This window comes from Amphiprion ocellaris, chromosome 4 (genome assembly GCF_022539595.1).
Source record: "Amphiprion ocellaris isolate individual 3 ecotype Okinawa chromosome 4, ASM2253959v1, whole genome shotgun sequence".
Classification (NCBI taxonomy): domain Eukaryota; kingdom Metazoa; phylum Chordata; class Actinopteri; family Pomacentridae; genus Amphiprion; species Amphiprion ocellaris.
Window position 1 is genome coordinate 10,065,990 of NC_072769.1, and position 13,123 is coordinate 10,079,112.

At 41.1% G+C, this 13,123-nt stretch overlaps 1 protein-coding gene across 1 annotated transcript in view; it reads right to left on the minus strand.

Annotated features, from left to right (window-relative positions):
- LOC111568048 (phosphatidylinositol transfer protein cytoplasmic 1) overlaps window positions 1-12,629 on the minus strand; it is an 81,602-nt gene extending 68,973 nt beyond the window's left edge. The window contains exon 1 of the mRNA XM_023269500.3: window positions 12,307-12,629. Coding sequence (XP_023125268.1) covers window positions 12,307-12,354 — 48 coding nt within the window. The 5' untranslated portion in view covers window positions 12,355-12,629. The remainder of the gene's footprint in view (window positions 1-12,306) is intronic.
- Window positions 12,630-13,123: the final 494 nt, after the last annotated feature.

Genomic DNA, 13,123 nt, shown 5'->3' on the forward strand with positions numbered 1-13,123 from the left:
GCTTAAAGCAAACAGACCAAAAAAAGTATATGTATATATATATATATATATATATATATATATATATATGCAAAAAAATATACTAAAGAACTACCTAGAAGGGGGGAAAAATCAGCTTTGAAATCATAATAGTGCTAATAACTACCATCTCTAAACCATTTTTTCTGCATCACAGCCAGAAATCATTTTTATTTGCTGCTCTGTTTGTAGTATTGTAATCTCCAACACTTAACTCTGACAGCAAAGTGACGCTGCTTAACTCATGTTAAACCCACCCACTGCTTTTGGCAGGAATCTGCTCAATAATTCATGAAACACAAAAGGGGTTGTGGAAATTTAGTTGTGACGAAATAAATAATAGATTGTGCATGGGCTAGTTAAAGGTATCTGTGGGAAATGCACAGTGTCCAGTGACAGCAGAAATAAGTCAGTTTGTTGGAAATACGACTCCAGTTGTGGTATTACTATCAAACTACTTCAATGACTCATTTACTTTGCTCTTAATTTCACACTGAGCAATGATGAGTCACTTCTAAATGAACGAGGATACTGCAAGATACTTACTAAACTAGAAAAGCACTCAGAGAGCAAGTACTCCGCCAAGGCCGTTCAGTTGACATATCATTTCCGACGAATGAAATCTTTAATAAAAAATGACCTTGCGCTGAGCACAGGCATGTGCTATGCATGTGCATGTTATGTATGAATACTGAATTGGGTGTAAATTACTCTTATAAAAGTCTGTTGATCAGTTCTTCACTTTTGGCAAAGCTTTGTTTTGCTTGTGTTAAAATAACCGTTTCCTCCATGCTTTTATTTTTTTTTATTTCTAATGTTGTAGGCTTTTATTTTGTCACCATTCCAGCAGCACAGGAAGTGATTCTCTAAGAAGCGGTTTCTTGACATGACGAAGACGCTGCCGAAAAGCCAGAAAATTCAAATAAAGATGAAAGACAATGGTTACACCCTGTTGCTGTCGAGCAAAGGATGTGTCTAAACCATAGTGGTCTAAACTTAAAAGCACCTAGTGGGGACAAGCTCTTACAGTGAAGAAATGAGTGAAGGACAGGAAGGTGAATTTGTGTTCAAAATAAGGCTGACGGCTGGACTTAACTTGTCTGGCTGAGGTTTGCTACATTGCGTGACCTAAATATGTAGCAGGCGGCAGGAATTGATGGGACTCAGAAACACCCCACAGTTTAATAATTTGTTCCTTGTATGATTTCCAACTGATAAATCATGGTCAGTTTGTAGTAGGATCGCAATCATGTGATCGTCAGCAGGTAACTGACACAGTGTTCACATCATGGTTACAGCGGCACTGAGCTAGCGGCTATATCTAGCAATGGGAAATCCTTAACAAAGCTGTGGATCCAGACTATAAGCCGTATCGCTGCCAAAATCTGATCAGTTGGTCCTTGTGTCATTTCTGACCCTTTCTGAAAATTTCATCCAAATCTGTTGCTCCGTTTTTGAATAATGTTTCACACAGACAGATTCACAGATTCACAGACAAACATACGCCGATCGTCACATAACTCCGCCGTTCCTTGGCGGAGTAATAATGGTGAGGCAAAAGAAGACGTTATGAGACATCGCCTTGGGGGTAGCAAAAAGTCATGGGGATCACTTACTACCAAAATAAACTTTAAAGCAAGACTAAAAACTTACTCAAACACTCCACAAAATGGGACCAACATGCCTGACATTGTCAAAATTGATTTGAGCAGTTTTTGAACTATCCACATCCTGGAAGCTCAACAGATTACTCTGCTGCACTGGAGACAATACTGGTCAAAAGGAACAAAGATACCATGTTCACGAAGATCAGTTCCTCTGTGTGAATCTATACTGTCACTATAGACACAGCTGGGAAGGCAGCAAGTCTCCCCAGGAGGAAAACTTCATAATGATGAATGCGTGTGAGCCACATGACTGGATCCGTTTCCCTCATGCCTCTCCACATGGTACTATTAACACAAAGCATGCGTATCATATCATCATCAACTCGCCTATCATCTTTAACGCGATGTATTACTTGTTTGTCGCCACTGGCACTGACTAATCATTCCACACATCACTGCTTAGGAAAAACAATACAACACAATTCCAGGCAAAGACTAAACTGTTGGATGTAATTCCTGTCATCTTCCCTGTGAGAGCTGCTCAACCGCAGCCTGTGAAATCTCTTCTGATAAAAAACAAAAACGTGTGCGGAAATCCACTTGTAGGTGCTTGGCTGAGTGCAGCAAATGAATGTCTGTAATGTGAAGTACTGTAAAGAGGCTGTGAAGTTTCATCTCTCATAATTCCATTTACTCATCCTCATCTTCCATCCAGCCTCTCAGCTCTTTACCATATTTGTACATACGGGTGACTTTATAGAGGGGTTGAAAATTAAATACAAGGACAACCCCCTCAAATTCCTGGGTCAGCATGTAAAGCAAAGAGTAAATGAAAAGTAGACCTTTATTACTAATCTCTGCATGCTCTTTCAACCATCTCTGAGATGCAGCGTTAGCATGTGAACCCACAGCAGGGCCTTCTTCAGTGAAAATGTCCATACAGCACACAGCAAAGTTGGTCTAAAAGAATCAGCTGCTTTGTCTCTAATTTCGGCCACACTTTACAAATTTAGCAGCTGCCTTCAGACGGTGACTGCCAGAAAAAGAAAACGTCTCTGATCCCTCCTGTGATTTCTCAGTGCAGCAGAGAGACGGTGGAAGAAATCCTCTGTTTCTCCATGGCGACACAAGCCTGTTTCACAGCAAAGAGAACAAAAAGAGGCAGCGGCACATTCAATTAAAATTCTTCTGGAACTCATTTTTAATCAAGAATTTATAGAAAAAGACACAGAACAGAGCATAATAGGAGGATCAGGCAACACTCGCAAATGAAAGCTGACTGCAATTCATTTCAAGTCATTCCCAAAAAAGTCATCATCGGGTTTTCTGTATCATTTAAAATGTTCCAAATTAAAAATCTCCATGAACTAAACAGTGAGCTCCTCATCAGCCAAGGTGGAGTATTTCAGGAATGAAGCACTAGATGGTGGTCAGAGGCATCGGTTATGTTTCCACCACCAGGCTTTTCTAATTCTATAGCCTGCTGCCGTGTCTGTTGCATAGACAATAATTCATTATTGGCAACATTTGCTTGGGATTTCTAAACTGAAATTAAACTTGTACTTTGTTCGATGCAGCAACCTCACAGCAAGTCTGTAAATGACAGACACCACAGTTAGCTTGCTAGTTAACCATAAGATTGGCTTTATTTTTCACAGCAGAAAAGAGAGTTACAGCACGTAGCTGGCATTTCTTCTATTTTCTATCAAGATGATTACTGGCTAGTTAGTTCACTACCTCTGATTACACTCTGGGTGTTGGAAAAAAGTTCCAGATGTGCCTATAAAACATGGTGGCATGGAGAAAATGACATCATCTGTGCTGTGCGATGCAGGTAATAAAGGACAGGGAGTCAGCCATCTGAAAGACTATATTTTCACCCATGCTTGAGGTATGGACTGACGGCCCGGATGACTTGCTGTTGTCAGTACACTCATTTGGCCTCCTCCAAGTGTGATATTTGCATAAGATGTCAGCCTTACATAGCCCCCCTCTTGTTCAGCGAATCAAATGCTAGCATGCCTAAATTGACTGTCTTGGAGACCTTTAGGAGGTCACCTCAGAATTATCCCTCTGAATTCCTTCATGTAAACCAGTCCACTCTGTCCTTCCAAAATATTGCTAAGGACATGTCCTTGCCCCTACCTACATGTCCCAGTGACCTGTGCATTCCTATTGGTCAGGTCACTGAACAGCTTATGACGATGTGCCCCCGTGATGCACGTAAGTGTGTTTCCATTAATCAATAGAAACACACATTTCAACTCAAAGTGTGGGTGCACAAGAGAGGGGGGGAATGGGTTCCACAGGTAAGTGAAACAGCCTCTCTCCAGAGTGCGACTGCCAGCAAGCCGTGACGATTTCATGTAGCTCGTTTGTTATGAAACAGCCCTTCGCCAGCACAATACACATACACAAGTACACTCTACGCACAAACAGACACAGCCATCTAGGAAATGAGAATAGTCCTCATCTGAGGATAATGGTTCATCACAACCCATGATGGTTTCCTCTAGAAGAGTAAATGGCAGTAAATGGGATGTTGATTGAATCATAGCATTGTCATGTATACCAGATGGCAAAAAAGGCCTTGTACCTTACCAAGAGACCAAAGAAACAAGCAGTATCTAAAAGGCCCTATTTCCTAAAGAAACCTTGTATTGGATGAGGGAGCGAAAACACTATTCTGAATGAATGAGTAGCAGTACTTGTGAAAAACAATAGGGATGTTGTATCGGCAGACAGATGGTGGAATAAAGTCCCGGGAGCGGGAAGGTCAACCAAAAATCCAAAGGGTGAAGCCCCCGTGTTGGCAAATCTCCACCTAACTGACCGTGACACCTGACCTCCCTCTGCGAACAAGAACGGCGTCTAATTTCCCTTCCAGCAATCGATAATGCTTCACGTAACACAACTTTATAATATATTTCATTACATCACCCATTCCGAACGCAGGAACACCCGGTCCTCCAAGAACATTGTCTTCTTTAATTACCTTGCCTAAAAAACAGATGTATTAATCTGGAAATAAGCCTCGCTGGCTCACAGCACATTGTTCTCGCTGCTTTTCAGCTCTGCAGCCTGAGGATACATGAAAATTACCTGCTGGTGTCACAGAAATACGCTCTGAGATTAAACAATGGCAAACAATCAAGTTGAAGGACACGTATTAAAAGGTTGTTTTAACCAGTAATTGCCAAGTTTAGTTTTTTTTTTTTTTTTTTAAATGTTTTGTCTCAAACATGAATGAAACGCATAACAAGGGAAGCAGAGGACACAATTGCCAACGCTTATGTAACTTCTATTGTCTTCTGTGAATATTTTTACCAATTCATTTCAATATGCTTCAAGCTATGGAAGGTAGTAGTGCAGGAAATGGCAAATACAATGTCTATACACAATAAACACTCATATGTACTCCTCTGGCGGATAATCCCTCGTGGGAGAAAGCACAGGATGACACAGCAGTTCTAATCCCATTACAGCACCTTGTGGATCCACTACAAGTATCAGATGTTGATTGTGTGTCAGTTGCTTCTAGAAAAATGTTTTCCTGTTTTGTATTGCAGCAATATCCGCTGCGCAGAAGCAGGTGTGCTGCAGCTTACACCGAGTAGCGTGAACCCAAGTGACACTATAGTACGGTATGTTGGTTTGGCAAGTGTGGTGTGCTACATTATATGATACTCATCTTCAATGAATTCTGGCAAGACTGAGATGCCGCTCGGAAAAATGCCGGGGGTGAGCCAGCAACCCAGGTGTCCTTCCAGCCATTCATTCAAGCAGCCAGCCCTACATCCCATTTATACAGTCATCCTTCCAGCCCATCCATTTTCTCAAACTTTCACTAGGAGCTAAACAAGCAACTTTCAGTTTTAAAAGGTCACTGCAGGATCTCTAAGGTGATTCGGTTTTCCTACCCCTTTACCATCCATTCCAAAACTACACAACAGGAGTGATCTTTAGTTATGGGGTTGAGCCAACTGTTCTGCAGCCTCAGCATGGTCTGCAAATAATAAAAGTGGTGTCAAAAATGGGACACCTGTAGGTTTCTTGTACATATGGCAGCCAAAGCCCAGAAAGGATGTTATATTGGCTCGAGTCTCTGAGCAGATTAAAGTCTTCCACAATCAGATGGTGTCATAATCCTTCAGTTATTGCCAGAGCTAACACCCCATCAAACAGCCACTCAGCCAAAGGGTACGACCATGTATTGACTACAGCAAATAGACTCAAAACACACAGGTATTCAGTTAATTCAGCTATGAATGGGTGTCTCTTTCACTACCTTTTTCTGAATGTCCTTATGCTCTGAGTCACTACAGGGTTTGCAATGGAGACCTGCTTCAGTGTTGTTTACCATGAATGCATCCTGTCCTCTTGTAAAAAACTCTTTTTGCTGATAAGGACTGAGGCTTTTGTAAAGCAGAGCGCAATTCTGAGCAAGTCTTCAGTGCTCTTTTCACCGTGCAGATAAGGCTATTAGGGTTTGAAATTGTGGTTGCAATGAAAACTACGGCTATGATCTGAAAGCGAGCAAGCTGCTGGAAGCACTCGGCGACTCGAGTTGGACAAAAGGTCGATCAGTGTCAGCATTCTGCACGCGAAATTTGACGAGTACATATCACACAAAGACGAGTGAGGAGAGGGGTAAGTGAGTGCTCGGGCAGCAGAGAAAGACATAACGACGGACGGACAGACAGAACAGAAGGAGGAACACATCTATCTGTGTCTGCTGTGATGCATCACCTCTTCATCCTCCCCAGGAAAAAAATGGGCACAGTGGCTGATGAATGGCTGAGCTCACAGGAGGAGAGAGCAGAGTTATCCCCAAGGCACTCGAAAGAGAAAACGATTATTTCTTGGCTAAGCGGTTCTGGTTAGCGTTACATCTAAATCTTCTGAGAGGGAACTTTAAACCAATACTCAAACACAGGAGCTACGCTGGGACTTAACTCCTTCAGAGTCCCAGACTTGAGTTACACAGAGTCATCGTGCCCCAAACTAATAAACAGTGAAAACAAAGCTTAATATGAGGAAATCTTACCTGAGGAGAGTGAACTCCACAATAAGGCTTTTAAGCTTTTACTATAATGGAGAACTTTTGAATTTCAATTCCAAAAGTTATGCAGACCTGGAAGATATATAACTACTTCTCCAAATCACCAAGACCACATTCATTTATTCTTTTATTTATTTCTTTTTCTAATTATTTAAAAGTAAGTCTTGAATTTAATTTAAATTATTAGATTACCATCTTGGGAAAACACCAACTCACTTTCTGGTCAAGGGCTGGATAAGAAGCAGCAGCCAGTTAGCTTAGATTACATAAAGACACAAAACAGGGGGAACCTGCTAGCCTGGTAGTATCGAGGATTATTTCTTGGCTGAGAGCAGTGACTTCCTGTGCTGCCTACGTGGCACTCTTAAGATAACAAGACTCCAGCTGACAATAAACCCATGTAGAACCAGAATTTGTTGTTTTTATGCTTTTGCTTCTGTGGTAATCGTCCTGGTATACTGTGAAAAATTAACTTCTTTGAAGAATTTAGCTATTTTACATGTTTTCCCTGCTTTTTTTCATTATTATAGATAATTACTATTAAAACCACAGAAAAAAGTACTAATTTACATCTTAATCTCTAAAAATCCAGTCAAAACTGGGGGCCACATCAAAAATCTGTATTTTGACAAATGGCAACTCCATTTACCCTTAAAATTACGCTAATTTTTACTGTACTAAAACCAGTAATAAAAAAAATAGCACTCATTTCCAGATGTCTGTAGCTATTTTTAAAAAATGCTATATAATTTTACAGATTCTTCTTGTTTTACAACTAATAATCAGAACAATCACAAAAAAATAATAAAAATGTTGACTACTAAAAAAAGCAAAAACTGTGAATAATGGCCACATCAAAAATCTTTTTTTTTTTTTTTTTTTTTTTTTACAAACAGTAGTTCGTTCTTTTACAGTATGTGACCATAAAATTAGACAGCTGTCCTGTATTTTAACCAGCTTAAAATGTTATTATTTTAGAAATATATGCTATTATTTCACATCACAGTACTTCATCATTTTTTACATATAAGGCTGACAAATTTTTACAGAATTTTTTTACTAGTTTTTATGGTAGGCAAAGTAAAATGTTAAACTTTTCCTTTACTATAAAGAGACTGCTGCACATTATTTTTTTCTTTAGGTACAGCTAAAGAGGAAAGTCATTGTTTGTTTGTCTTTGTTGAAAGCCTGTATACAGAATGAAGAAAAAGGACTACGGAGGATAAAAGGTAGTGGAAACACATCAGGTACACACCCAAATAGCCAAAAGATGATTAAAAAGACGTAGAATTGAGGCTCGTAGAACAGCTCATATGCTCTGGTATTGCTAAATGCTTTCTCCAGTGTTAGTTAAACTTGTATAAACACAGCATGGGTAGCCGGTCCAACATCTGCAGTAGTAGAGCTGTGATGACGCAACACAGCCAAGTAGCAGACAGTAATCTCTTCCCAGAGACAATACACAGAGAGACGTGACCTTGCATGTCCCTATGACTCCAATCTAAGTGCGTACACACACTGTATTAGTGTTTGACCCTGGGGATTTTCAAAGAGTAAAAAAATCTCCCAGAACCTTCCACATAACTGCCGCCACTCCTCCCTCATCTCTTTCTGTCCTCTCTGCCATCCTTTTCCCCATTTCTTTCCCCCTCAACCCCTCTGCAGCCAGCACCAAGCAGCTTGTCCTTATGCACCATCTGTCCACGCTACCCTTCCTCCTTTCATTCCGTCAGTCCGTCCTTCCTCTCTCTTTGCACTGGCAGGAAACTTTTACTGAACTTTCAGGAGAGGAGAGATGACATTCGACTCAATGTGCGCAGCCATGATAAGAAGAAATGGAACAAACCGCAGCCTCTTCTTTGTTTCCTCCGCACCATTAAGGAGCTTTCTTTCGGGACTTTTAACAAACAATGAAGCTTGGCTTCCTGGGATTCATCCAAACAGGACCTTATCTTTGCAAAAAGAGAAAAAAAAAGAAATGGCAAAGTGCAGGCCTATCAAAGCAGTAATGGATGACCTCTTTCTCTTCTCTTTACTGAAATATGTAGGACTAATGGTTTCATCTTCTCTTTAAATGTTACATTCTGAGGAGAATGTAAAAGCTTCAGTGATCTGGTGCACACAGTTTATGTATACACAATGTATACTTTGAGTCAGATTGTATCTCTAAGTATCCAAATTAGCATTATAATAAGTGTCCATATGAACATCCATCGTGGTGTTACACCTCAACAAATACCAGTGAAATATCTGCAGCAGCTGATAAACAAAGACTTACAGCAGTTACAATTCTCCAGTTTCATTTAGCAGATGCTTTCATCCAAAGCGAAGTACATCTGAGACCTTGAAATGGTTTCCCAGTTAATCGTAAGCGTGCACGTGTATTTCACAGTTAAGTTTAGCTTGCATTGTAAGGGAAGTGTTTTTCTCTGTAGCAGCTTGTAGTGTCAGGAAGTTACAACAGCAGTGCTGATAACACAAGACTAAATGCAGGCATGGACAAACTCCGGTCCTTGGGCCAAGTTTACCCTACCGCCCTTTTTGTTTGTTAACCTTTTTTTTTCTTTTGTGTCATTTTCAAGCGGCCTGGATTAATTTCAAAAAATAAAATGCATTTACCTCAGTTGATTAAACACGGTGGAAGTAAAGGGAGAGACAGAAAGGGGTAGAAAATAGCAAGGTAGTGCCAAAAACGTCAGACACGCTGGGAAAATAAATACTTGTTCACATAAGTCAAAGCAAAGTGTGTTTGCAAGGAATTTGCCAAGAATCTGTTGTAATGATGAAAGATTCTAAAGTCTGAAGACACTACAAAAGCAAACATCAGCAGAAAGAGCAGAAAGTAAAGCTACTGATATAGCCGATCTGTTAGCTCAGAAGCAGCTCATGTAGTTGCCACAGCAGCTCGCTAACCCTTGTCGGTTGGTGTCCTCAAACTGAAGAATTCAACAATGCCAGAAAAACAGTTGTCATATAATCTGAAAACCTGTCAGCTAAGTTAAAAAGGCAACCGCCAGTTTTATTCAAACGCGTGCAGCGACAGCACAGATGCAGCACTGACACAGCCCAACTGTTCATTTTTTTCTTGACAACCTTTGCATCTCCAAAGAGCTGCTTCATCTAGGAGCACCACAGTGGATAAAGACATGTTTGAAGCTGTATCTCCAGCAGTCAGTGACGTGGAACTGACCTGCGACAAACTGTGTACAAATTAGTTCTCCAGCATTTACAGACAAAGAAGTTGATCTGGTCGATAACGTTTTTTCTTGCAATGTAAGTACAACTGAGGAGACGGACTTAAAAATGATTGTTCAATTGGGCTATTCAAACCAATGTCCAAACTTCGCTAATGTAAGCGAGCCTTTAGTTGAAGTATAAGGATAGTCTGACTCACCAGATGTATACTTATGGCATAAGTCTGACTTTTCCGCCACACATTTCACGCAAGTTTCCCCTCTTCTTCCATTAATCTACAATTTCATTTAGCAGGCACTTTAATCCAAAGCAACGTACATCTGAGAGGAGATACATAGACACAACAAGCAATGATCGAGTCAGCAGAACAGAACATGGATAAGTGCCATAAAACAAGTTCAAGTGAGACTGGACATTGGTACCTTCTGTTGGTAATATGTACATTTTAAAACAAAAACAACAACCTCCAAACTAGCAACCTACATGCTGAAAATGTTGAGTTTTGCTACAGGTTTGGGCCTGCTTGGTTCTTTTGGTGAATCAGCCTATTTGATGACAGTGAATGCATTCTCCTGTCTCTATTTTGCAGGTGGCATCATCACTGCATCCCAGGCTTTGCAATGAGGTGCAAACTAGATCATTCTACACCACTGTGGAGATAGGTCTGGCTGTGCAAGAAGAGTATAAAAACAACAAGTGAGCAATAATTGCTGTTGAGTGTAGCACTGCGTATTGACAGACTTGCCCATTTTGGAATTAAAGTGGTATCCAAAGCTGTGTTTTAAATGTTTACAGCAAGATAGCCTTTTTGTTGGAATTGGATCACAGACTGAGCCTTTAATTACACTGTTGTTGCTTCTCATAACAACCATCTGTTCACAAGTTCAACAGACGTGACAAGAAAGCTCTCGCTGCTACTCCCCCAGGCTTGAAATATATGTATAGAAAAGGCTAAGGCCGGTTTACTGAACGGAAAAAGCGTGTATGAATGCAAACGCACCCATGTACACACACATGCAATGTCACACGCACACACGCACTGCGAAGGTATTCAACAACATATGCAGGAACACATTGCTCCCATAGCATGCTTGTACTGTAGGATGACGTTTCCCTTTCGACTGCAGCTTTCTAAGATGAGTCAGCGCTGTTACGCCTTATTCAGTGTTTGTGTTTTCAGACAATATAGTACCGAGAGATTAGTGGTGACCATGGGAGAAAAAATATATTATTGTGGGCAACACTTTCCGGATAAATGTAAAGCCATCTAATCATAGCAGGGTACAAGTGGGGATGCACTTCATTCCACTTCAGTGAGAATCTCTATTCTCCCTCTAGTCAGAGATTTCTTTAAACCCTCATATGCCATGAAAAAAGAAAATAGGGATAAAAATTGGTGCAGTCATCTGTAGGTTAGGCATGCAGGTGGAGAAACCAATCACTCCACTTTAAGAGCCAGAGTGAGAAAGAGAGGAAATGTGAGTTCAAGAGTTCAGAGTGGAAGATCTGAAGCTTAACTATAAATATATAGATTAAAAAGTGCCCTGATTATTTTGGCATGGTTAAGCTTTACAATGTTTTGTCTCATCTGGGGATTTCATCTCAAGATCTGAACTGACAAGATGTCAGTGGAGATATTGCACTGCAGCATGACCATTATTCCACCTGACTACCAGCCGTCGACCGTGACACAACTGACAACGAAAGAGATGGATAAGAAAACAATGACGAGGGTGATAATTGAAAACTCTGCTGTTGTGTGCATGCCAGAACAGGAGAGAAATAATCATCCCTGTTTCTAATTTTAGACCGTGTCGTGAGACTAAACAGACAATGGGCTATTCTTTATTAATATCAATAAGTGCGGCACAAGTGCAATCACTACCTTGACACGGTGTGAAGTGTGGAGACCCCGGCTCTGCATTGTGTCAGGCTCATCATGTGCAGCGAACAGGGCAGATGACATGAATGTAATGCAATTTGCAGGTTATTGCTTGTATGTGCATGTGAGTGAGGAGGAGTGTGTTTCTGAAGGATGGTCAGATTTCTATGACATATTTGATGCAGGGTACTCATGTGCTCAGTGCAAATCATGCTGTTTGGTTTGTGTGTTTCTATCTTTGACAAACAAGGATTATTGGTCTCTTTTCCCCCCTTTTGCAAGCCTGCAATCCAAAAGCTTGCATTGTTCACTCAGGTTTGATAAAGAAGACACATGGAAGAGTGGATTAGTCCTCAAAGTTGAGCTGAATGCATTTCTCACACTTAGTGTGACCTCCTGCCACATGTCTGGAGCAGCAAGAAGCCCAGCAGCGTTACAGCTACCAAGGTCGTGTGAAACAGCGCTGGAGCCGAGTAGTGCTGGTTTGAAAAAGAAAAGAAAAACGAGACAAAGGAAGAGTAGCAGTGGGTAGAAAAACTTACCTCCTCCACTGTGAGGGGCATGCATATCCTGTACTCCTTCAGCAACATCTTCCCCTCCTCTCCGAGTCCTCTTCTCTGTGCTCACAATGTGTCAAAGCAGCCGAAACGATCCGTCCGCCGCCCGACGGGATGTTGCGTTTTGTCGGAGTCGTGTCAACGCATGTGACGGGACGATCGGACCGAGTTAGGAAAAGCAGCCCGAGTTAAAGCCAACTTGTTTCATCGGAACCAGCGGACACTCTCTCCGGCATTGACTGTGGGAGCAGGAATGAGCTCGGTTCTGGGTTGTCCTCGCCTTTCAGGCTGCAGGGTCAAGCTGACGGCGCTCAACGCGGAAGGAGATCTGGGAGGAGCTTTAAAAATAAAAGCACGACGTTTGTCAGACCGGCAAAACCGTCTTTGTAATCGGATGTTATTTTCATAAATACACAAAAATATGTCATTGATTAAACTGTTTCCCCTGGATATAACCTGTATCCATAGTGTTCCACATTGAGTTGTTATTGAATTGAATTGACGTGTTTTATTTGATTTCCACCACTATGCTCTGTTTGGCACGTCTTTTTCATTACTCCGCCAAGGAACATGGTGCAGCTATGTGATGATCGGTGTACGTTTGTTTGTCTGTTTATCTGTGTGCAACATTACTCAAAAATAGGCTAACAGATTTGGATGGAATTGTCAGGGAAAGTCAGAAATGACACAAGGACCACCTCATTAGATTTTGGCAGTGATGCGACTTATAGTCTGGATTCACAGATTTGTTAAAGATTTCTGTATCACTGCAAGATAGTGGCATGGCGTCACTGTAGCTATG